The 26,551-nt window shown below is 42.8% G+C and overlaps 1 protein-coding gene across 1 annotated transcript; it reads left to right on the top strand.

The window, feature by feature from the left end:
* Positions 1-24,845, top strand: lrrc38b (leucine rich repeat containing 38b; the record flags this gene model as incomplete). The annotated part of the gene is made up of 2 exons (XM_080727715.1): positions 1-628; positions 24,598-24,845. The coding sequence occupies 2 exons, from the start codon at positions 1-3 to the stop codon at positions 24,843-24,845; spliced, it is 876 nt and encodes a 291-aa protein (XP_080583841.1).
* Positions 24,846-26,551: the final 1,706 nt, after the last annotated feature.

Here is a 26,551-nt window from a genome sequence, read left to right as displayed (position 1 = left end):
ATGTTGCCATGTGTCCGCTGGCTCCAGCCTCTCCTCGTCTTACTGTCCTCCGTCTTGCGGACCAGGGGAGAAAACTGCCCCACTAGCTGCCTCTGCCCAGACCCTCACACCGTGGACTGCAGCGGCCGCGGACTGACCCGTCTCCCCGAAGAGATCCCCCTGGACGTGCGCAGGCTCCTGCTGGCCGACAACTGGATCCCCCGCATCCCCGCCGACTTCCTGGTTCTGTACAGCGACCTGGTCTACCTGGACCTCCGGAACAACTCCCTCTCCAACATCGAGCCGGGGACCCTCAGCACCTCCTCTCGGCTGGTCTTCCTGGACCTGGGCAGCAACAACCTGACCGAGATCCCCGAGGGAACCTTCGGGGAGTCCCGGAGCCTGATCAAGCTGCGCCTGGGCAACAACCCCTATCTAAGCATGGTCAACGAGGACGCCTTCCTGGGCCTCACGTCCCTGCGAGAACTTGAGCTGGAGAGAAATGCATTGTCCACCCTTAATGTGGGGGCGCTGAGCAAGCTGCCCTCCCTGAGGGTGGTCAGACTAGAGGGCAACCCTTGGGTGTGCAACTGCAACTTTGCCAGCCTGTTCGAGTGGCTGATGGACAACACTCACAAGCTCCCTAATGGTAAGTGAGTAACTAACCTTGCCGGGGAACCTTTTGCTTGACCTAAAAATAAATGGATGAATAAAAGTCTGTCCTCAGTATACATTAGATTATGTGTAAAGCCTCTGCCATTGCTCTGTTTCTATTTCTGTTGTCCCTGTAGGAGAGGGAACCCCCTCCCATCTCCCTCCCCCTTGTTCTAATTCAGTCTTCTTCCACCCCTGTAGCCCATAGTGTGAGAGACAGAGTAATAAGAGACCGTGAGATTTTTGCCTGGAGCGCAGAAGCCTATGGCAATGCTTCTGAATAAAATAAAGTGTCATCTCAAAACCAATGTTGCTCCATGATCCTATGTGGCGTAAAAGCAACAACAAATAGAGGAACTCCATGTTGAGAATCTTGCTTTGGCTCACAATCTCACCGTTTCCACAGTTGCAAATCCTGCAGTGCTGTCAACGCTATCCATGTACTCTATCCTCACTCCACCTCCTCTGTCTATTGTCCTTACAGTCAAGTACATTTGGGAACTGTTTCTACTCAAAACTGAGTTTGATCCCCAGCTAAAGCTATATGCTGTAGCCATTTAGCTATACAAATCAGTAATAATCTAATGTCTGGGCATCATATTCTGTGATCCGTTCTTCATGCCATGACCCATGTTGGGTCTATTGTGATTCACCCTGGAAGGGTGAGTTAGGTAACAGGAGGAGCCAGTGTCTATTCATATGCACATGCACGTGTGAGTACAAGTGTGTGTGTGCATGTGTGTGTGTTGAAGAGAAGCCCCCCATGTGTACGTACGTGCGTGCGTGCGTGCGTGCGTGCGTGCGTGCGTGTGTGTGTGCGCGTGCACATGTAACTATGCACAAACGTGTGTGTGTCTGTGTGAGTGCTTGTTTGTGCATGCAAGCTTAGTGTATGTATAGTAAGCCTAATTTCTCACATGCTTCTCTTTGTGTATGGAAGCAAATCTGGAGTTCAACAGGACAAAAGGGAGATGACCGTGTTTCTGTGGGAGAGTTATACACATAGTACAAAAGCAAACATAGAGATGATTCCACTCAATATTCAAAGCCAGTGTGCTCACAATTGTTGGGGAAATCATATTTTGCTGGGTGAAAAATGAAGAGACCTTCAACGACACAATGGAAGCCAACTCAGCAAACATCATTACCATTCTTGTCATGTCACTCTGGGAGAATACTTTTTACGTCTTGTTAGGGCTGTCACAATTATTACATAATCGTCTAATCGCAATTATTTTACGTAATCGCGATTCTTTTTCATAATCGTCATAATCGTTTCCATGTTGAAAAATGTTCATATATTTTTTTTAAATAGTGGAAATAGCCGATCTACAAGCTCACAACGCGTCGCATCGCGACGCGTTGTGATCAATGTTCAATCAATGTTATTTTTTAAGTATAAAGTTGTCAAATATGTCAGTAATTTCTTTGTATATTTAGGTTATGTGTCACATCTGCCATGTGCAACTTCAAAGCCTAAAAGCCAAACAGAAATGTAAATGTCAATGACAAAAACACAATTAAATCGTTAATCGCAATTATTTGAGAGAAAATTAATCGTCATGTAAAATGTCATAATCGTGACAGCCCCTACGTCTTGTACATTCGTTTGGGTACACGCGGAGGGGGAACTAAGATGTTATTTCCTCAAGGTCAGCCTTTTGTATGTTATTGATAGTCCTTAGAAAGACTCGACAGAGCATAGCAAGCACAAGGCAGCAATATATTAGAGAGCCAAGGCAGCACAAATGCATATAAAACTGACATTCAAGCCAGGCCAACGCTCCAGATTTGTGTTGTTGTATTTGGATGAGATGCTACAGTATATCAAAGAAATTGAGTTGGCATCGAGGTTCCTAAAATGAATGTCTCAGTGTTGACATCTTTGCCATTTTTGTGTTGACATCTTTCCATGCTTATGTATACTGTATATTTAAAGCAACAATTTGATGATTTGATGAACGCATAATATAAAAGTATAGTTTAGTTGATAGAGATCCATACTGTTCACATCTATCGCTTTCACTGTTCCAAGGTCATTCTGTGGCCGAAGTAATGCACTGTAGAGTGTCTGTCACAGACATAAACACATCCTCTGCTATCTACACAGCCTGGATGATTTGCCAGAGAATAGAAATTATTAATGCTACAGGTTAAGGTTCTGGTAACTCAGAGAAGTAATTTAACTGACCTGATGAAATGAGGTACAGAAAGTAAAGGTACAAACCTCAATATGGGCAAATCATTCCGATAGATGCAAATACACTGTAAAGTTGGTTTTCATAGACCGCTACAATTAAACTACCTTCCAATGGAAAGACGAACAAAGGTCTGGGCCACTGGCACAGCGGCCCATGCACCTAGGCTCAGTGTAGCCTGACAGTGTAAATAATTTAAAAAAATAACAAAAATAACAAAATGCTTTTATTGTGAAGCCAAGAGTTCCTGAACTTTACTCCTGTAGTTTTCTGCATCAGGAATATAGCCGATATAGTTGATCTGCAATGCTGTGACGCATTGAGCTTGCAAAAAAGTAGATCAGCGTACTTCCAGTGTGCAAGCATGTGCTGCAGTCTATACTAGATCTTTTACTTCTTCATAAATGGGTTACCATAATGTGGAGGTTTGTACATAGCAGTGATCAGAGGCCAGACAGGAGACTTGATCTTTACAGCCACAAACTCAAGGTTTGTCACATTGTGAAAGTAACGCCTTTCACTAGCCTGGAAATGGTCCTTCATGTACACAGCAACGCACACATGTACTGTAACACCATGTATAGGCACAAAGATCTACCCTTTGGCTCATTGGCACCTTAATTGCAAGTGTGGTTGCCAACGTGACTATATTCTGCAGCGTGCTAAGTTCTGCTAACTGTCATGTGAAGCTCAACCAATACTCCAGCCAACACCACTCCCAGATGTTTTTCCGACAATTTGGACCTCATTGGCTAAGGGCCCTGCCTTTGTACTGTCGGGTGGAACTTGATAGATAAATAAATAATGAAGATAACCTAGTGTTCTCGCCTTTCAGGCGAGCCCACAATAATATTATTTTAAATCCCACATCTGTAGTCATTCTTCGCACAGAACTGTCTGCAGGTGGCAACCGGCAAATTGCTGAGAGGAACGAAACACCTTTGGGTCTCGGTGTGCCCTGCTATTGTTGACACACTCTAGCTCCTCTCCAGTCTCATCCTGCATTCAGTCTGAAAATAAAGTTTAGGGCAAACATAAAGAGAAGTTGATAAACTGGCAAGAACACCTTATTCCCCCAAGTAAGAGACAGCAAACACATTCATTATGAGGTCCTGGTGTTGTCCGCTGCATGGTGTAATGAATTGCATTAGCAGCGCTGGCCAAGCACACACATCATCACCTACAAGGAAGCCAAAGGAGGATGCAGCCAAGGCCTTGGCATGTCTGCCAAGTGGGCCCACTATCTATGTACTCCCAAATGGAGTTAATAATAATGTACATCCCAGCTTACGTCTAGCGTCTGTGCAGTCCTTATGTTCACTTCATCAGTGACTGTTTATTTTATGACCCCCAGATAGCAGACCAAATGGGCTAGAGGCAAAACAACATGCCTCTGGTGTTGAAGTGGAGAAACATGATGTACATTCATGTACACAAAACAATATTAAGGTGGTGCGTCACCGGGGCGGGGGTCACATTATACCGGACAGATTAGGAAACCTGGTGATCTCATAAAATTGTCTCTTAACCCATTTTAACTCAAATCAAATGACACTGATGCTTTCCTGGACTGAATGGGTTATTATAATCACTGTTGCTGAGCATCATTGTACATAAATGTGATGTTGCAGAGTTAGTTGTTTCCCAAAGCTGCTGGCATCATTTTGATAATGGTTGGATGCGATATACTCTAGTGTAGGGTCCGTTCGAACGTATAGGGATGCTGATGTCCAGCTTGGTCCAAGTAGTTTAATTGGCGATTACGAATTGGGCTTATATGGACCTATGGATATATAGGATAGAATTTCCTTATGAGATAATTTTACATTATCTGCTTTGTTTGAGGCACTGCACAAAATATATTAATATTCATTTGAGGTCCTATTATATTGAAACTTATTATAGGAGTTCAGTACTAGGGCAGGGCTTAGTACATATATCAAACTAAAATACTGTAAATTGAACGAGTTTGCCTTTCATCATTCTGCATCCAAGGTCAATATCATTGTTAACATCAAGAGAAAACATATTTCCATCACTCTACTGCCTTTAATAAACTTCATACAGGGATCCAGTATCAACATAGTTGACTTCACGTTTCTGTATTGTGCACCCAAGGTCAAGGTAAAAGGTCTAGGACAGTGGTTTTCAACCAGTGGTCCGGGGACCACCAGTGGTCCTTGAGGGGGTTCCACGTCGTCCCCAGCTAAATGATGGAGAGTTAGTAACCAAATGAACCCTTATAGGACTTGAGAAATTCACATTTTCTTTTTCTTTGTTTTGGGGCTCTTATGCCATTATTGATTGATATTGACAGGAAATGGGGAGAGAGATGACACGCAGCAAAGGTCGTCAGGATCGGGAATTGAACCCGCGACCCGCTGTCAGGCATCAGAGCCTATGTGGTATGCGCCTGGACTGCTAGGCCAGCGGGCACCCCAGAAATTCACATTTTCAACCTCATCATCCCTCTTCATATAACTGGTTCAATTCTCAGTGAAAGATGGCACAATTTCTGTCTACTCGCTCTGCATCTCAGAGGTGGGCTGTGGACAGTTCAGAAACCTGCCCACCAATGACATACAGTAATTCACTGGGATTCCAAGCTAATGGAAACTACAACCCTCTGAACATTAGTGAGGACCAGTTACAGTACATGAAGATAAGGTTGAAAATGGGTGTTCCCTCTTCCTCGATTGTATCATAGACTTACATTGTGTTCTTTGCTGCTCACATATTAGGAGGGTAGTAAAAAAAATAATGGGTGTTTTTAATGAATCTATCATGGATAAAATGGAGTTTGAAGTTACAGTGGGTGTGTATGTGGGAGAGGGTCTCATTGGGCCTCATTCACTAAGCTCGGGTCCGACAATGTGTACTTATGCACATATTCGCAACTGTCTGATAATCTTTATTTGTCGTGGATTTTAACAGACGTACAATCAAACTCACGTCTGCTCGGGAGCAGACCTCAAACATTGCGTGAATGTTATTAGAATGCCTTACTCTTCATGCAAAATGAATTCCAATAGTGACAAACCTCAAATAAAATGTTGATGTGCCAATTTTTTATATTTATGTTATGGGCAGCATTTGTCATAAAAGATTAAGAAAAGAAAAAATATCTATTGCTTTATTATTATATTGTAGGCCGATGCAAATGCAAACACATTTTTATTTATATTCTGTTGACACATTTAGGTACCTCAGTGTGTTTGCTGTTTCTGCAAGTGTGGCCACATGCATTATGTTGCAGGAGGCAACAGGTGCATAAATTGGGTGCTTTTCTGAAAAACATTCTTTCTCTGTTCAGAGGCAGTCGGAATTAATTTGCAAGTGTAACTCATGAGACTCACACAATATATCCATATATGGGCATTCCCAGATATGGGCTTAATACTGATGACATCAGGGATCTCCATAAATGGACATAAAAGTGTGGTTGCCATGACGCGAGTCACACTTGCAAATTAATTCTGTCTTGGCCATATATAGAGCGTGACATGAGGCGTGACTGACTGACTGACTGACGCACATGAGCTGCAGGTTTTCATGGTTTCAGGTCATTCAACCTCCTCTTGTGTGTTGGCTAGTGCCTTATCGAGACATAATATACTTAATTGCGCAACGCTATTGCGCGTCGAGGTATGAGGCTGTTAAGTCTGACATCATTTTGTAGGCAGAGGAGAACTTTTGCCCCCCAAAAAAGCGAATCTTTTTACTATTTACACATTTTTCTTCTCTTTGTTGTTGAAAGGAAAGTGGTATAATTATACTTTAGTCGTTATTTTTGTCTCGGATCTGTTGAAATAGCGAGGGACAGATATTGACAATAAATCTGCTTGGAGGTTTGACTACAAAATGATGTCACGGCTTAAAAGCCCCACACACGGCGTCACCAATGCAACCGTTCTGAGCTTGGGAGGACTGCACACGACACCGTCGCAAACCCATAGACCGTAAAAATGTGTACACACACACACACACACACACACACACACACACACACACACACACACACACACACACACACACACACGGAGACAAGCTGTGACATTTCTCATGGTAAACTGTGACCTTTGGTCGCAATGAGACCTACGTCACAATAACTGCAAAGTTATGGGTATCCCATACGTCGGTTATCAGTCATGCCTTTTGCTACGTCTGTATGAATATTATTATTTTGTATAGGCTCTTGTATATGCTGTGCTCTGTTACTTTCAAAGAAAAATGAGGTACACCTGTGATCCGCACAAATCACGGCTCTGCCTTTCATGAATCGCATTTCAGAATTGACTCATGCAATATACACGAAATTTACGAGATGCCCATCTCAACACAAAGTTCCTGGGAGCCGCTCTACCTCCTCCAGAGCCACTGCTGCCTCCACCACTGGATCTGTATGTTGTTTTCAGTGTCATCATTCTTGATAATTCTATTTGTCAGTCACATACAGTAAAATTGTTCCTAAATCATTTAATAACTTTTTTGTTCTGTTGCCAGACTTTGCAAAGTTTTGAATTACCTCTATACAGGTCCAGAAGCAGTCAACCACCATTATTTGCTGCCCTCGCCAACCATTTCCCCCCCAGACTTTTCAATAGCAATATAACTGCCAACACACAAAATTACTTCCAGGGCAGAAAAAAGATGGAGGGAAAATAATTTACTGTGTCTGCCTTTTATTATTTGACAGTGTGCTACAAATACACGTTTCTACTTTTTCAGGATAAAACACATACACACATTAGGGATGGGACGATACGTGATATTATCGTGATAAAAACACTCACGATAATTGTATCGCGGAGATTTAATTTATCGTGATATCGTCCTCCGTCATGCACTGGGATCAATTCACCTTTTATTTGCCAAGCTGCATATCTGGTACCGCTTAAACCCTCTATAATTGGTCAAAAGTACTTATAATATACGTACTTGATGCAGTTTTTTTTTTCACGCTATCAAATGTCTTTGCCAAAAAATAGCCAATTCACAAGCTCACAACGCGCCGCGTTGTGAGCTTGTAGCAATGTTCCGCCCCAGGATAATGGATTTTGATTATCGTGATATCGTAAATTGTGATTTCTTTTGTCACAATAATCGTGATATGAAATTTTCATATTGTCCCATCCCTAACACACATACCATCGTTCTCGAGGGTGACTTCATATCTCCCAGGGGGAATTGTGGGGTTTTCAGCACTATATGCTCATGCCACTATGGGGGCAGGTGTGTGTTGAAACCGGGTTGAACAGTCCTTGTAGTGCGCTCATGACGCTGTGTGTGATCCTCTGCGTGTCTCAGGCATGTACTGTTCTGTTCTTTGATTCGATTTTTCTTTGAATAAATATTATTATTAATTTGTTGCAGCAGCTGTGAGGAGTAAAATAGTAAAATAACCAATACCTAACATGCGTTGACACTAAGGGTTGCCCACCTGCCTCTAGAGTTTGCTTTCAGGTTTTAGAAACACAACACCAGATATCAGTCTAAACACCCTGAATGTGGCCAGAGCGCTCTGCCCTCTGATCTGTGTAATGTAAAATAAGAGCACTGTTTACCTATAATGTGCTGTTTTCACTGTCGCTACACTTAAAAATATAAAATTGCATATTCATAGCTATGTACTGTCTGTAGGTATTTGGCAAAAGAATTGAGGTATGACATGTTTTAATCACTCAGCCCCTGAAAGTAAACTGAACAGTACATTTCACCTATCATTTTAGAATGGATGATTTACTTTGTGGGCAAGTGGGCATGACCTTTGGGCAAGTAGAACATGACCTGTTCTTGCCCGACAGGCAAGTGCATCTGAGACCTTACTGTCAACCCCTGCCTAAGCTAGCTTTAACCACTAAAACTTATAATATACTTATAGTTGGAGCCTCCCTGGAGTCTATACTAGTCTAGGCCTCTATTATTCTCTGTACTACACTATGCCCCTCATTTATCAATGGAGTGTAAAAAAAACTGCGTATTTTCCCCCCAAAATATTGGTGTATGGCAACGTTGAAGTGGCATTTATGAAAGTATCCTAAACAGCCAATCCTAGTGTACATTTGATCTCAGCGTTGCCGGCCGAAACCTAGCGTCATTTAAATAACACGCCATTAAATATGCTCAAAACGCCCCAATTTTACGACCAGAACAACCGGAATACGACCTAGCAACGAAACGGAAGCCAAAAGACTCCGCACTCCCGAGTCCCTTTCATGTCTGCGTCCCACAGACAGACCACACACACTCAAACGTAGTGCGCGTTTGAGTGGTTACACTAAAATAAAGCAATCATGTATTCCCCATGAGCTATGGGCTGCCATGCCATGTTACTGAGAGAGATCCTGGCAAGAAGGCAGTCATAATCTGAAGGTTTGTAGCGTCGGGTGTTATCCTTAACACATAACTCCATATAGGACACACTTCACTGTATAAATTGGAGACGTCACGGTCCACAAAAAGATTACAGTGGTGGTGTATACAAATCCTACACCACCTCAGAACTTGACATGAGATCTGATCCTACCCTATGCCAACGGGGACTGCCCATAAGTCAGAAAGCTCATTAGTCAGAAAGATCATTAGTCAGAATTTAGTTAGGGTTGTTTTAGGGTTAGGTTTTAGGGTTAGGTTTAGGCATAGTTTTACTGAGGTTAGGGTTTGGGTTATGTTTAGGCATAGTTTTGCTGAGGTTAGGGACTAATGAGCTTTCTGACTAATGAGCTTTCTGACCAATGGCACCATGCCAACGTCAAAGTCACGATGCAGTGATAAATGCCGACAATTGCGGGAATCTCGACGTGCGCCAAAAACCTTATCTGCACCACGTTGATAAGTGTTTGGCCAATATCTTCACCAAATGCTCACCCCAGAACAAGGACGCTAGGGTTCATATGGTTAAGCCTGATACTCTATATTGTGTGATTGTTTCCCACAGCGAAAATAGCCGATCTTCAAGCTCACAACGTGTCTCGATATTACATGGAATATAAGCATTAGTAGCCCTGTGATTTTTTTTTTTCACTGCAGATCCTGCACAAAGCAGCGGTGGGGGTAGGTGGGGTATTCGGGTTCTCACACACAGAAATCATATCGGCAGACCTGATTAACGTAATGACTGATCTCTGGGAGGGGAAAATGCAATGTTCTGTGGAATTATGCATTGGAAGCGGTTACACAACAACAGATGTGAACTCATTAGGGAATGAAACTGATTTGATAAGCTCCTCAGTATGCATTAACACTCACACTCATCATCCGTGTGACTGGCTCAACCATCATACAACAAATCACATTTTATTTTAAAAATAGAATCAAAATGATGATAATCTGCATTGCATGAACTGCATTTTGCGCACTTTAGTACTACTATGAAAAGAGCCAAATCCCTGCATAACACGTACCTCTCAATTGATAACAAATTCACAACTAAATCGATAAAAAATACAGAAAAGGTTATCAGCACAAGGGATCTCAAAGCCTGCATAATTTACCAGGTGCACGGTACATGCGGTATACCCAATTCCCTTTCCATTTTTCACTTGTGATTTCCCCTGCGATGGAGTCCAGGGAAGAGCAAACTTTTGTGTTTACATAACTTTGATTACTGTAGGTCAGTGTGCTGAGTGGGTGGTTTGAATTATGAAAAAGAAAAATGTGCTTTCTTAAATTGAATTTGATCCCTCACTGCTGTTTGAAAGATACAGCACAGTAGCTACAGTGATCCCAAATGATTGTGTGATGTAATTACCGACACCTTGAGTTGGGTTTGATTTTCACAGTGACATCTGGTGATGAAAATGCAGCAGGCAAAGCTGCATAACTGGAAAAAGAAAGATAAGATAAGGGATTAAGATGTTAAAATGAAACACTGACAAACTGATTAACACAGATGCACTCACGTAACGCGTGCGTACACACACACACACACACACACACACACACACACACACACACACACACACACACACACACAATGCCTGTCGAACCAAACAGAGTAATCAGACCCTTATCAATGTTTAGAGTCTAAACATTGATAAGGGTCTGATTACTCTGTGTGATTAGCATCTAATAGGTCTAAACTTTAGACCTATTAGATGCTAATCACACACATTTTTCTTTTGACATCTTCGTCCAGCCAATCAGGGGCTTGTATGTTTCTCTCCGGTAATGAGTGTACTGTAAACATGATCTCTTGGGTTATGGGTGAATGAATAATTCACGGCAATACAGTTCTACGGCACATTGGACAGGGTAATCGGAGCCAGAGCTGCCCCTTGGGGTATAAGGCAGGCCAACTCCCATGAGAGACCATGAGACTGTGGGCCCGTCATTGAACTATACTTTCATCAATGCCATAGTCCTCACCGCATGCACAAGTTCCAGTACAGAAGACCAGTTCATGTGACGAGGTCAATGTCTGAATTTTCTTTCACAGACTATTGAGTTGCTCCCTGGTGACCGGCGGCTACCGTGCCGCATGAGCACCCCCTGAAAATATGATGCCATCGCCCTGTGCTGCGTAGCGCACACATGATGGCATTTGCCCTGCATTACTATGCTATCTTTGCCGGGCCGCCCACAGGCATGTGATGCGAAAAATACATCTTCCAATTTTATGAGCTGAAGGCTTCTTTTGCCGTGGCCTCATTCTAATGTTTATTTAAAGTCGGGAGGTGAGAGAGTGTGTTGACAGAATTACAGTGCACGATGGTATGAGCCCATGCATTTATAGTGCTGGAAAAACACTCTGGCTATGTGAGAAATACCTTTACGCCGGTGCTGTGTAACCCTGTAGAAGATCTATTTATTTGTGCTCTTTGTTTTTGTAAACAAACCTAATTACTGAATCAAGGGCATACTATTAATAGTTTAATACCGGTACATTCGCTAGACTCGTTAGGAGCACTTATGGGTGCAAAAGTTATATAGGCTACACAACCTTTGGCTGCAGGTTAGAAGGAAATCCCTCTTTAATGATTGACACTCGCCTCCCACTGTAAGGTGAATGCTTTTAGGCGAACCACGTTCAACTTGTCGGCCTTATTTTGGACACGTAATCATAGGCAAAAAAGTTCGGTTTTTTCATTTTCTTTTTAATAACAGCAACGTGTTGTGAGCTTGTAGATTGGCTATATTTGCAATTTTTCTTATGACGATTTAAGCGTAGCCACACTCCCTATATACTGTAGACCTACAGTACTTCTTGGAATGGAGTCCCCCATGGGTCTATACTAGGCCCCCTCTCATTTTCCCTATACACTCAATATCTTCACAGAAAATAGACAATCTACGGTAACAACGAGACACATTGTTACAGTAAATTGTAAACTGCTCTATTTTTGCTGTTGTTCGTAAGGTGCTGTTGTTAATGTTCGCTCCAATTCTAATTGTATGTAATGTAAACGGTTCGGGTTTAAGCCCTTATAGGGTTTCTCACCTCACCGGCACAGCAATATTCTGTCATCTTTCCTTGGAAAGAAGTAGTAGTATTAGGCTACTTGTGTTTCCTGTTGTGCAAATCAATACATCAAATCAAAAGTAAAATCAGAATAGGGATTCTATAGAGTTCATGTGGTTTAGTGCTAAATGCATTCATGCAGTTGTCTATATCCTCTGTTTGCCTCTCTCTCTATAACTTTCACTCTCTCACACTTGTCCCTCTCCCAATTTGCGAGTGTTTCCACGCCTCTCCCTAGACTCTCCTTCTGTGACTGCGACTGAATAATTCCCCATCTCTCTCTATGTAATTATCTCTGTTTATTTCTGTCTACTGCGTAGCACAAGCCTTGAGTGGTACAATCGTCCCGTGCAGCATCGTGAGCTGAGGAGTGATTTGATTTTGTGAGTCACTGACACCAGCCTGCCACTGGATTCCTTGACAGATTCTCAGACAACGGCCCACACCAAAAGTGTGTCAAGATAACGCCTGTGAGTCTGTGAGCCTGACGTGAACATAAACACGAGTGCCAAGTTGTTTCCGATGTGGGCCTGTGGAAGTAAGACGGTGATGAGGGCTGCTCATGATAATCAGTGCTCAGATCAATCAGGATGGGCAGGATGGCGTTATTGGGAAGAAGGAGAGACAAGCCTCCGATATCAGTCACAGCCAGGTTGATCAATCTAGCTGGAGACAGGGTATGTGTGCCACTGGTGGATAGCCTATCCCCCAGGCTGGCAGTAATCCTAAATGTAATCCATCAACTGTCTACACCGGGGCTGTAACCTACCCTGTGTGCGGGTGGGTCGACATAGCACCTGATAGTGCAGGGCCTTGATTTGCTGGAGTAGCCATATGATATTCTCCAATCACACTGTAATCTCAGTCATTTGTAACTCAACACACTGGCCTGTGAGGTGCCATGAGCCAGGTGCAGCTAACTTGCTAGCAGTGCCCGTTAGCGTCACAAAGTTATTAATATCTTGTGAAGACAGACAATTATGTAAAGGTTGACACATCAGACATTATGGCAGGGTCATATGTTTTTTTTACTGATGGATTGGAATGTTTAAAGAGTTGTAGACAACAACAGAATGTTTGCGTTCTTCCATAATGTCTATACATTCGCCATGCAATTGCATATTTCACTGTTTGGTTTATTAATATTTCTACCTTCTGCTGCAAAGACAAGGTATTTTGGAAATGTAAATGGCTCAGCCTAGAGGAAAGTGGAGTTCAGTCATGTCCACATCCAGTTAGGGAATAGGGATGGGACGATAAGCGATATGATTGTTTATCATGATATAAAACACTAATCGTATTGTGGAGATTTAATCGTGATATCGTCCTCCGTCATGTACTGGGATCAGTTCACCTTTTATTTGCCGAGCTGCATATCCGGTACCAACCCTCTATTGGTAAAATGTACTTAAAATGTACGTACTTGATACAGCTATTTTTTTGGCAAATGTTCTGCCCCAGGATAATGGACGTAGGGGATATTTTGATTATCGCGATAATATTGTAAATCACGATTTCTTTGGTCACAATAATCATGATATGAAAATTTCATATCGTCCCATCCCTACATCCAGTCAGTTGGCTGAAGTTGCATTTAAGGCCCTGACACACCAACATGACGGAAAAGCTGTCCTTGAGCGCGTGTGGCCGACAATCAACAATATTTTTTTGCATTGTGCTCTGCCATTAGCGGTAAGGCCATTAGCAGTGGCCGTTTACCCGACTGAACATGGTGCTGAAGGACGTCTGTGAGGGAGATCTAATTTGGCCATTCAGCCTGAGCAAATCAGAACATGAGAGGTACCAAGCCAATAACGGATTTAATAAAGGGCACAATATGCAGTATTGACAGTGGCACAAAAGGGCTCTGTTTTTTGTGGTGCAGGACGACACCACAAGGGGCCGTGAGTCAACCAGACCGTCCTGCTCCCTCAGTCAAAATGAATGTTTTTGTTTTGTTTTGTTTTTTAATTAAAATAATGTCAATCCAGCACACAACTACCTTGCACACAAATCTGTTATGCAAATGCATAAGCTACTATTGGTTGTCTGCTGAGCTCCGTCCTCCCATTCATCATTAGGTTGTTGCGTCACATAGGCTAAAAAACTCCCCCGCGTAGGTGAATACTACTGGAGGAAGCATCGCTGGTTGATTCTGGAATGTGTATTGTTAATGTAGGAGCGCTAGCGCAGTTTCAAAATGCATGTTCGGGAATGGATGACAGAACAGAATCTGCTGCAATTGCAACCACCGATCTGTTTCTGGGCTCGCAACGAGCACTGAGTGTGTGGACGATAACAACAACAACACGGTCCTGTCACAAGAACGGACGTTCCCACTTCTCCTGTTGTAACTGTCAGCAATGAATCACCACCAGCACTGTCAGAGTCTAACGTGCCAGCTAGACAACCTGGGCAAAGACAAGCCAGTCCAGCTTCAACTGTATTTGGATCTTTCACTAACAAAAATGTGTAGTCTCTCTGTGGTGCACCCCTTTTGACAGTGCGAGCTATTTATCAATGTACCGCCGGTACATTAATAATAAAAAGAATCATTGGACTCACAGGCGTGTTTCGGCGTCAAACCTTCCTCAGCATGTATCAGTAAAAGAAAGCAGTCAGTGGTGGTGTTTTTTTTTTACTGAGGGACTTTAGCTGGTGCTCGTGGTTGTGACTACACAACACTGTCAATCTCCGCTCTCAAGGACACAAGAGTTCACCCCTTTAGTTTGTCACCCGCCCCCCCTCCTCCTCTTCTCAGCTGGTGCCAGGCCTGCCCCATCCAAGCATATTATGAGCATAATTATATAAAGTAAAACTGATTCATAATATTAGAGAATCACTTAATACAAAGTGAGTTAATCAGCTGTTGTTTAAGCACTTTAATTTAAAGAAATCACCGGTTTTGACGGAAATAGTGGATAGATTCATGTATGCTAAATTGAATTGAAATGAAATTGAATGATCAATGATGAAGCTGTAACATTAGTTCTTCTGAAATGACTCATACATAACCGTATAATCTATGGCTTCTAATTCCCAGAAATGCATTGTAAAACCTATTTCCTCTCTTCTTGCTCTTGTAGTGCACTTTGGGTTTTGATTGCTGGAATGAAAAACATCAAGTTAGCTTTCAAACAGCTTCTTGCCTCTGCTCAGAGAAATGCCATTACTTATTATATCCATCAAAGTGGCCCCATTAAAGATCCACTCCCCATTAAAGACACACTCCCCCAAAAAAACATGTTTTTTTGTTTGGTTAATGTATGTTTGATACTTTGAAGCCTCCATGCTTGTTTTTGTGGTTGATGTCCCACACCATGGGACATCTTTCCTATCAAAGTCAGGTGACTGTAATGCCTGGGAAACCCCAACACCCAGCTGGATACAGACATTTATCATAATATTAACCAATAATACCAGTAAGACTCCCTAAAACGGGAGATAAGCGACCGCCAGGTCGCATAGACAAACTTTAGAAGGCAATGGTAACCAATCAGGAGGGAATATGGGAAATGGGACAGATCCATGTTGATGACATGACTTTAGAGAAACCGTGTACCGCTTTGCGTGATTTTAGGGCAAAATCTGTAGGAGCAGTGTCCAAAAATGTGTTTTGAAAGAATCGGCCTCATGGTGGCGCTAGAAGAGGGCCATGTGAGAAATGAGGGGTTGTGGTTTGGCAGCCAAGGAGTGTGTGTGCAAAGTTTGGCATGGATCGGGGCAACGGTTGCAGAAATATGAGTAGGGGAAAAGTGTGACGTGACGGACAGACAGACAGACTGACTGACTGACTGACGGACAGACGGTGGAGGTTTTGATAGTAACTGCGACCTGACGGTCGCAATTAACAGTGGTTGTGACACTTTCACCAAGTTAACTTGACGAGAACAGATATGTCCATCCGTTCTTTGCATTCTTGTATTGAGAAAACAACCCATGATCTTTGCCTTGGAGCTTGGCTCTATGCTGTGATACAGGCTGTTGCCACCTCTAGGTATAGAGAGTTATTTCCTCTCATGCAGGTGCAGAAGTTGGTCATCAGCAAGCTGCAGTGTTTGCAGTGTTCCAGTGCAAGATATGGCCTTGGTGAGTCAGGGCCTTTAGACGTTGACATGGATGTTGGCCAGATTTTCCATGCTGCTCAAAGTCTGCATCTTTCAGCATGCCTGCTTTGTTTTCAAGTGACGTAACGAGTCATGCATTTGTAAAAGCACTTTGTATTTCAATAAATACATTCAAAAGACAGGAGTTTGATTCAAATTCAGCCTCCAAGTTGCTTCCTCACCCTACAACAGCTTAAGCTGGCTTTTAACCGCACAGATTCAGCCACGAATCGGCGGCGGAAGAAGGCGGAAAGCGTCTGTTGCCGACAGGGAGCTCATCGGCAGGTTTTCGGCAGTGGGTCGGGAACGCTATCGAGCAGACCTGGCAACACAGTGCGCAAGCGCACAACTGCGTACAGTAACTACAGTCGGCATACAGTCGACTGGAAAAAAAAAATCGTTTTTTTGCAGTTCTTTGCAGTTCTTTGCAGTCCGTGAAAAGTTAGAAAGAGTCTCCTGTAGGCTGATTGGTGTGGAGACACCTTTACTCTAAGTAGCCTGCACATGAGTGCACAACCATCTTCTGCTGCTGAGGTCACATGCACAGTTGTAAGATGTCTTCTCCTAATCAATTTTATTTCTTTTAACTTGTCTTTTACTTTGCCTGGCTGTTCAGTCACCGCCACCCCATTTTAAATATCATAATGTACTGTATGTGTGGCTTGTCCTGTAGTGTGATTTTGGGGCTTATTATGAGTATAGCTGTGCTGGCAAGGGCTACAAATTCTGTTGCTGTGAATAGCATATGAAAGTTGCAACTCAGCGAGTATAAATCTCTCTTCACTTTTAACTATACAGAGCCTAAAATCTGCTCACAAGCAGGGTTGTGCCACTCACTTCAGCGGCACTCTCACTCCAAATTAAATAACATTAATAGTTTGTTTAACAGAGACCTGTTCTCCTGTTCCACTTTTATCATTATTACCATAACTCCGACAGGGGTCACATGTTCTCACAGCAAACGCTAGTCTCTTATCTCATTAATCAAGCCTTTGGGACAAGACAAGACCCAACAGAACCATCTCAGAGGCAAAGGCTAAGTCTCAGAGGTGATGAGTTACTTCGCCACATGCAATGAGATCACTGTGAATATAAATAGTGACCATTCATCTCTGGCACAAGCAGATGGGACAGGGCTCTCCAAGTTATGCATCGAATCTTTCAGGTTTATTCAACTTCGCACACCTTGGGGAAAGTGAAGTTATTTTGGTATTAGGGTTGTTCTAATGTTTGCTTAGTACAGATTGTATTTCACCAAGTATCCTGTATCGCTCTATTTTCATTATGTAGGCAATTTCTTACAATAGATTTCTGCATGTTAATATACTTGGCATTGTACACTGTATTCTTCATTGTTGTCTCAGGGCTTTATAATATTGTATGTGGGAATAACTTTAACCTGATGGTCTCTAAATGCACATAAATGCTGGTAAATAAACAGTCAATGTGTTCTAATTTGTAGTTTCGTGATTTCCCTTATCTGTTGTATGTTGTTAGATATATAGGCCTACAGTCATATTTCCCCTACCAAATTATGAATGGAAAACTTGGGTGCGGCATTTGTTATTTGAGTTCATGCAGTATACCGGTATATATACCAGTAAGGCTCCCTAATCGGGAGATAAGCGACCGTAGGTCACTTATCTCCACAAATAGGGCAAAAATGGGTTTTGCCAAAATCTTCCTGATCCATGTTGATGACATGAGTGTAGACATACTGTGTAGTGATTTTCGTGATTTTAGGGCAAAATCTGTAGGAGCAGTGTCCAAAAATGTGTTTTTAAAAATCGGCCTGGAGGTGGCGCTATATGGGAGAGATTCATGTTGATGGGATGAGTGTAGACATACTGTGTACCGATTTGTGTGATTTTAGGGCAAAAATTGTAGGAGCAGTGTCCAAAAATGTGTTTTGCAAGAATCGGCCTCATGGTGGCGCTAGAAGAGGGCCATGTGAGAAATGAGGGGTGGGGTCTCCGCGCCGGCAAGGCGGACGAATAGGTACCGGCCCTGGCTGTCCCGGTCGCTCCTAGCCGGAGTTACGGCATTTTATGTGAGCTGCAGTGTAGGGGGTCCTCCACTGGGGGCGCCACCACTTTTGCATCCGTTCTGGAGCACCAGGAGTCGGTGGTCCCCGGGAATTCCCCGTGAGCAGCCCCGTTGGGGTGGTCATTTGGTCAGTTTCGCACATTTGGTCATTTTTTACATCTGGGGGTCCCCTAGGGACCTGGGGGTCCCTGGAGCTCCGGGGGTCCTTGGAGGTTGTAGTTTGGCAGGCAAGGAACGTGTGTGCAAAATTTGGCATGGATCGGGGCAACGGTTGCGGAGATATGAGCAGGGCAAGAGTGTGACGTGTGAGGTGTGACAGACAGACGGAGGGAGTTACACTTTGTGGTGGTTTTGATAGTAAAGTGCGACCTACGGTCGCAACTACTTGTTGAGTCACTGTTGGGTAGTCTGTTTGAACGCGGACATTCTATGCCCCAGAAGGGCGGGGATACACTACCCGGCAAATCTCACTGGGAGTCTCCGGCCAATAGCATTTGTTCACCTCCCCCCCTCGCTATTGGTTCTCTCTGTTCTGCTCCTGCTGCTGGCCGCTCGCATGAGGAAGTGATCCCCGCGGTGGAAAACGAGTGATAAATCAGAGCAATTTTGATCATTATAATGGATAAGCCTAAACAAACGTTCACATGAACAATACTGATGTGAGATAAGATATCTGAACGGCTACATATATTTTATATAAAATTAAAATGTTGTGAACCACAGTTAGGGGGCTGACCCAGGCTTTTCTTCTTGAAATGCCTGGATACCGACTCAAGGCTACTTAGTTGGAGCATTTCCGATACTTCTGTGACCGTTGAGAGCAAAGGTCTGTTTCTCAGTGGTTTTGTCATCTATATGAAGGTTAAATAACAAATTGAGCCCCCATGTCCCTCGCAAAAAATGGCAGAAAATGTTGTGAGAGCCACTGAAAGTTTGTGTCTCATTCAATTTCTATACACTATACTATAAAGGAAAGAAATACACCCCAAGAAATCTGCTTTAAGTAGCATGCGAGGGGTCAAACTAGGGTTTTTTAATGATTCTGAATCCATTACAAGCATTTGTTTTGCAAAAAAAAAAGAAAAAAAAATCCTTGGGCTAAAACGGCCCGACAAAACTATGGTTTAGTGATGAGTCATCACTTTTCACAGTTTCGTGGGGTCCGTTTTTAGCCCAAGGATTTTTTTTCATGCAAACTTTCAGCGGCTCTCACACATTTTGCTGCCATTTTTGCGTGGGGCATGGGGGCTCAATTTGTTATTTAACCTTCATAGATGACAAAACCACTGAGAAACTGACCTTTGCTCTCCACGGTCACAGAAGTATCGGAAATACTCCAACTAATTGTTGGGTGGATACCTGTCCAATACAGTTGCTTTTCAAGAAATGGAAAAAAATTACCCGTGTTCCACTGGATCAGTGTAGTTATTATTTAGTCTCAAGCTGTAGTTTTCATTGGGTAAATATTTATAAAAAAGGGAATAGTCTGCACAAAACACAGCAGAGCTTTTTCAGCATTTCCAGTGTGCAGAATCTATTAGTCTTTCCCTTTGTGATTCTGCTGCTTATCTTGCACCTGGGCCAGTTGGCCACGGATGTGCGTGCTACTACCTTCCTCATAAATATTTATAAAACCCATAGAAAGACTCAAACACTTTAAACCGAGTACCCCTATTGTGAGCATGTCATTATAGGCAAAAACCTTCCAAAATTGTGAAAATAGCATCTACAAGCCTTAGACACGTTGAGTATCCTGTTGTGAGCTTGTAAATCGGCTATTTTCGCTTTAATAAAAAGAAGAAATTTGGAGATACAAGATTCCTTCCCCTACAGCAGTGATATTGAGTTGATATGTTGCCTCATCTTAACTCACATGGCCGCTTGATGTTTCTGAGGAGCTTGTCCAGCATGTGCTTCCAGGGGCGTCACAAGGGGGGGGGGGGGGGGAAGTGGGACTGAGTTACTAGGGCCCAAGGTGGAGGGGCCTTCATTATTTTATACTTTAGCTATTGAAAAATAGCAGATATACAAGTTCACAGCGCAGCACCGAGTGCCGTGCTGCGAGCTTGTAGATCTGCTATTTTTGAAAAGCAGTGAAAATGTGAATAATCCTATATATATTTTAAGCAAACATTTGTAACTCAGATTTTGCTTCTGGGGGGGGGGGGGGTCCCTGGAACTAAATATTTTGAGATGGGGGTCTGTGGCCATATCACATATAATTTTGGGGGTCCTTCACGTGAAAAGGTTTGAGCACCACTGACATAGAAATAGGCCTACAGGTTTAAAAAAATCACACCCGTGTGAACTGAGCGGTGGTTCCCCCCCCCCTTCCCCCCTGTGTGTGTGTGTGTGTGTGTGTGTGTGTGTGTGTGTGTGTGTGTGCGCGTGTGTGTGTGTGTGTGTGTGTGTGTGTGTGTGTCTGGTCTGGCCTGAACAACAGCGCCCCTCCCTTAACATGTGTGGTCAAAAAAGGTACTACAGACAGACAGACAGACAGACAGACAGACACGGAGACATACCCACACACACGGCCACGTATAGGAGCGTTGTGACCACCGCTCCAAAAAAATATACTGTATATATTCAAAGACTTTTTCACGATTTTTCAAAAATAGCAGATCTACAAGCTTGCAGCGCGGCACTTGGTGCCACGCTGTGCGTGTGCGTTCGCATGTGTGTGATTGTGTCTCTGTGTGTATTCAAAACTGGAACATTTGAGGGGACCATTACTTATTTATGACTTCTCCATAATTGAACAACCATATCACACTTGAAATCTGGATCTACAGTATTTGTATCAGGGTTGATGTCTCGCTGAGTATTATCAAGCCTCGGTAAGAGTTCAGTTACGAACTGATTAATATTGTAGATGGATGGGCAAGGTCACGGATAGCAATTACATCCGCATTTTCAATTATGTATTTAATTTTGTTACATAAATCAATCATGCAAAATCATGCAAATCTACCATGTGTTTGGAGCTGTTTGGAGAAGTCAAAGAATAGATCATTTAAAAAAAAAATCAACTAAAACTTATTGCAAATTGTTTAAGGATTACTGTTGTTCAGCAGTAATCATTATCTTTTCATCCATAAAGTATATCTTTTTTGTGCCAAAGGGACTATTTGCTCAAACACACGAATAATATAATAGATAGAATAATACAATAATACAGTCATGTTGTATTACGTTTTACAGTGGAAAGAAAGATGGGATTACTGTTATTATAGCCTAATACAGTACATGTGAAGTGTATTGCCATAGGTGAATGCTATAATACTGTAACTGTGGTTTGCAGAAGATCAGTCAGACGCTCAACATTTTTGATAGAGAGTGTCATTGTGAATGATGATTCCATGAAGAAATTAATGAATGATCAATCAAACTTCCGGAATTAGGATCATTCTGCCAGCTGACAACAGATACACATGCAATGTTGTGGACCTGAAAGCCTTTTTTTTATGGTGGTAGAGGTAGGAATTTTTGAATCATGCTCTGTAATCCAGGAAGCTGTGTCTTCCATTTCAACCCATCAGAGCAGCACAGGGCACATCAGCACCTGAACCTGTGCAGCAATCATCCACAGCTGGTGTTATTTCGGGGGATTTGGCCGATAATCATGACTTGAATTGGGGAGAGGTTAGCAGTATTGTCCTTTCATGTCCTGTCCCTTCATAATGCAGGACACGTGTTTGTAGAAACCCACAACAGAGTACCCTTGAAATCCAATAAGCCATTGCCGATGTCCTTTTGCATTTGAATGACGTCTGAGTAATAAACTACCATGAGAGTGACAGACACCAGAGCACATGACTCACTGATTTATCAGTCCTTCATCTGCTGATGTGCTCAGTCAAGGTGACCTTGTGTCTCAGACAAGGTTTAGACAAATTGGTTATTTTGAGTAACTTTTAGCATTAATTGATTTATTTTTACCCTGCAGAATATTTGTTGTTGAAATGCGTCCAGGAGACGCATTTACGCTAATAACAAAGTGATGCAACAGTTCTGGACGTGCAAGTCGTGCATGCTCAAATATCATGCAACTAGAATATTAAACGGAAAATAATACATGCTTAGGGTTTCTGTTCTCTTTCAAAAGAAGCAGAATGAATATTGCTTTATTTGCTGAAGATAATGACTGTTCAGGCATATATTAAATTGACAGATAGAAAATCAATACAGAGCCCTTACATGCACATTACAAGACAACAATACACATAAGGTACAGCGCTAATTGACAGTGCAAGACATGTACAACTAGAAGCAGTGCTCTTCAGAGCACAGGTCTCCACCAGGCCGTGCGTCCTGGTGGTGCTACTGTATAGGCCAATGTAAAAAGGGTGGCATGTGTTCTTCACCTTAGATCTTTCATGGCAATCGGACGCTGCATGCATGATTTGAAGCATTGTTCCAAAAATATGTTTTGCTAAAGTCTACCTGCTGGTGGCGCTATAACAAGCCAATGTGAAAAAGGTAGCATTTGTTCCTTGACCTATTGGGAATATGTGTGGCAAATTTCACGGTAATCGCAAGCATGGTTGATGATTTGAGGCATTTTGTTCAAAAACGGAGCAATCCTGCAAACTTTGGAAGCTAATATTAGCCAATCAGGATGGAATATGAAATATCAGACGGATCGTACTTGATCACATGACTATAGAGATACTGTGTACCGATTTGCGTGATTTTTGGATAAAATCTCAAGGAGTAATATCCAAAAATGCGTTTTACATAAGTCGGCCCAAAGGTGGCGCTATAAAAGGCTGATGTGAAAAATGCAGGGCAAAGGTTTATCCTTAGCCTCTAGGTAGTGCGCTTACAAAGTTTGAAACTAATCGGTGGAGTTATAGGTAAAACCACAAATCGGCCTGTTATAGCGCCACCATGAGGCTGATTTAAAAATAATTAAGTGGCATTTCTTCCTCGGCCTAGTGGGAATGTGTGTGTGCGATTTCATGATAATTGCACTTTGCGTTTGTGATTTGAGGCATTTTGTTCAAAACGGCTCAATCCTACAAACTTTGGAAGCCAATTTTAGCCAATCAGGATGGAATATGCAAATTCGGATAGATCCGTGTCGATCACATGACTGTCGAGATACTGCCTACCGATTTGTAGGATTTTTGGACAAAATCTGTAAGAGTAGTGCACAGAAATGTGTTTTGCGAACATCGGCCACTAGGTGGCGCTAGAAAAGGCCCATTTGAAAAATTTAGGGCAGAGGTTCCAGATTGGCATCCAGGGAATGTGTGTGCTCACTTTGGCAGCGACCGGGCCAACGGCGACTGAGATTAGGTGCTCACAAACTGCGAGGACGCACGGACAGACGGACGGACGGACGGACGGACGGACGGATGGACGGACGGACGGACGGAGGGGAAAACATACTCTCCCCCATGCCTTCGGCTGGTGGAGACAACAATAAACAATAAACACAAAGGACCTTTTAACAGGGTGTTTTGGTTCAGACAATTAGTATGCATACAACAGAGACAGAGAACTAACCGAAACATGTGATGTCATAGGTTTGAACTTGACAATGCTAGCATGCCACCCCACCGCAGGACAAAAGAGGTCATCAGGGTGCACAGGTGGCTCACCGGCTAGTGTGTCGGCCACATGGGTTCAGCTGGAAGCTGGTTGAGCCCTGAGTTGCATGTTGTTGATGTCCTCTCCAGGGACGTGCAGAGAATGTTAGAGAGGCAGAGGCTGGAAATTCTAAAAGGGCCTTTTGGTGAAAACAGGCGAAAATAGCAGACCTCCAAGCGCACAACGTGTCACAGCACGACACGTCATAAGATGCTGCATTCAAGTTCAGGAGAGTTTGGACAAGGCAATTCTCTTGAATGCTGCCTTCAGGTACAGTATGGCATGGAAAGAGGGGGCATTTGCATTTCTTTCACCATAGTAAAAACTGCATTCATGGTCTGGAGAGGGCACTTTTTACAGATGGATAAAAAGACAGGGGCTCGAGGCCCCTTTGATGTCTATATGTGCACATGCCTGGTCCTCTATTATGTTATGTTACGTTTCAGGGATCATAACTCAACAGCATCTCATATAACAAATAACATAACATACATAACTTGAGGGGAAATATAGAAATATGGATGGAAGTGTCTAAGTGTCACGTCTCCTCTCCTTGCAGGCGTGGACGGCATGGAGTGCTCCCTCCCTATGGATGGCAGACGCGTGTCCCTGACCCAGCTCTCAAAGGACAGCTTCCGGGAGTGCCAGGTCACCCTCACCCTAACAGATCTGCTCATTATCATTTTCTCCGGCATCTCGGTGTCCGTGGTGGCCATCATGACCAGCTTCTTCCTGGCCTCCACCGTGCATTGTTTCCAGCGTTGGAGCAAAGGCACAAAAGGCGACGAGGAAGAGAGCGAGGAGTGACATGTTGCCCGGAGGCCAGTGGTTCTCGGAGACGTGCCTGAGCTCTGACCCCGCACGCCACGGCTCCTGCCAACTTCCTCGCTCGAGGAGAACTCAAAGAGTGATTGACTGACGGACTGAGTCTTGGTTTTACAGCACTTGTTCCCATGGTGAACGACACCAAACAAATATGGACATGGTAGGGGGCATTTTCTTTGTCTTAGTATCCTGGAAGTAGTTTTCTTTTGCACATGGATGAGTGAGACATGAAGCAGACATCAGTGGACATTCCTGAGACATGCGTCAGAGTCTCATTAAAGTAAGCAAGTAGTGCTCTCATGCACACACTAGGGATGGGACGATAAGCGATATTATCGTTTATCGTAATAAAAAACACGATAATCGTATTGTGGAGATTTAATTTATCGTGATATCGTCCTCCGTCATGCACTGGGATCAATTCACCTTTTATTTGCCGAGCTGCATATCCGGTACTACTTAAACTCTCTATAATTGGTAAAAGGTACTTACTTGATACAGTCTTTTTTTTCACTCTATCAAATGTCTTTGCCAAAAAAATTGCCGATCTACAAGCCTACAACGCGTTGCGATGCAACGTGTTGTGAGCTTTGGATGTGCTATTTTTTGGCAAATGTTCCGCCCCAGGATAATGGATTTTGATTATCACGATAATATCATACATTTCTTTTTTCACAATAATCGTGATATGAAATATTCATATTGTCCCATCCCTAGCACACACCATGTTAGAAAAGTCAGAGCCTGAGGTCATTCCTTTATGGTCACTGGACCTTAAAACGTAATGACCATCAATGTTACCAGGCCTGCAAATATTATAAGACAGACATTTAAATGAGAGGGATACCGCACAGTTGCTACAGGACTGCCACATACTGCACTTCTTAGACAAGCCAATAACAACAGCATCTCATTAGATGTCAAAAGTTGGAATCTGAAGTCATGTAAGTTGACATCAATCCACAATATAATGACATTTTATGTGTCCACCAAGCATGAGCGACGGGAAATAATGTATGATCACAAGGGAAGGAATCACATTGATCTTAGCATTTTGACTGCCAACTAAAAACATTGTAGACTGGCACATCCTGCCATCTTCAGTGTCTTTCTTTTGGAATGCCTCAACTTTATAACAATTGTCTCACAAGCATTGGAAAGGGAAGATACTGTTGCCTCTGTTGCATAGGTGATTACAGGCCAGTGAGGGCAGACTAAATGTAACAGCAGTGATATAGTATAATGGCAATTTCACCATATCTCATATGCAGGTAGACTTTCCACCAGAAAGGTCTGCACTTCTTCCTTTCTTTCTTTTTTGTTTTTCAGAATAACTATTATATAATCACACATTTATATACCAAATAAACCAATGTATATCAGCAAAATGTTAGACAACGATATAGACGATATCCAGACAATATGTTGTTGCTTAGATCGAGAATTGTGAATCGTGTAAAACAGGTATCCAGAGAATATCTATTATCTTGGAAAACTACGGCAAACATAGTATTGATTATGTAGAGCCGATGTGTCAAATACTGCACTTTAAATGGTTAAGTTTGTAGGCCTATCTGAATTGGGCAGGCTGCTAAATGTATTACTGTAAGTGGACTGGCGTTGTCTACATCTGCCAAAGATTAGGTCTAGATAAGGACTTCCGTGCGGATGTGTTGTAAAATAACTCG

Source organism: Nannobrachium achirus (genome assembly GCF_963921795.1).
Source record: "Nannobrachium achirus genome assembly, chromosome: 6".
Classification (NCBI taxonomy): Eukaryota; Metazoa; Chordata; class Actinopteri; order Myctophiformes; family Myctophidae; genus Nannobrachium; species Nannobrachium achirus.
This window is presented reverse-complemented; position numbering and strand designations above follow the sequence as displayed.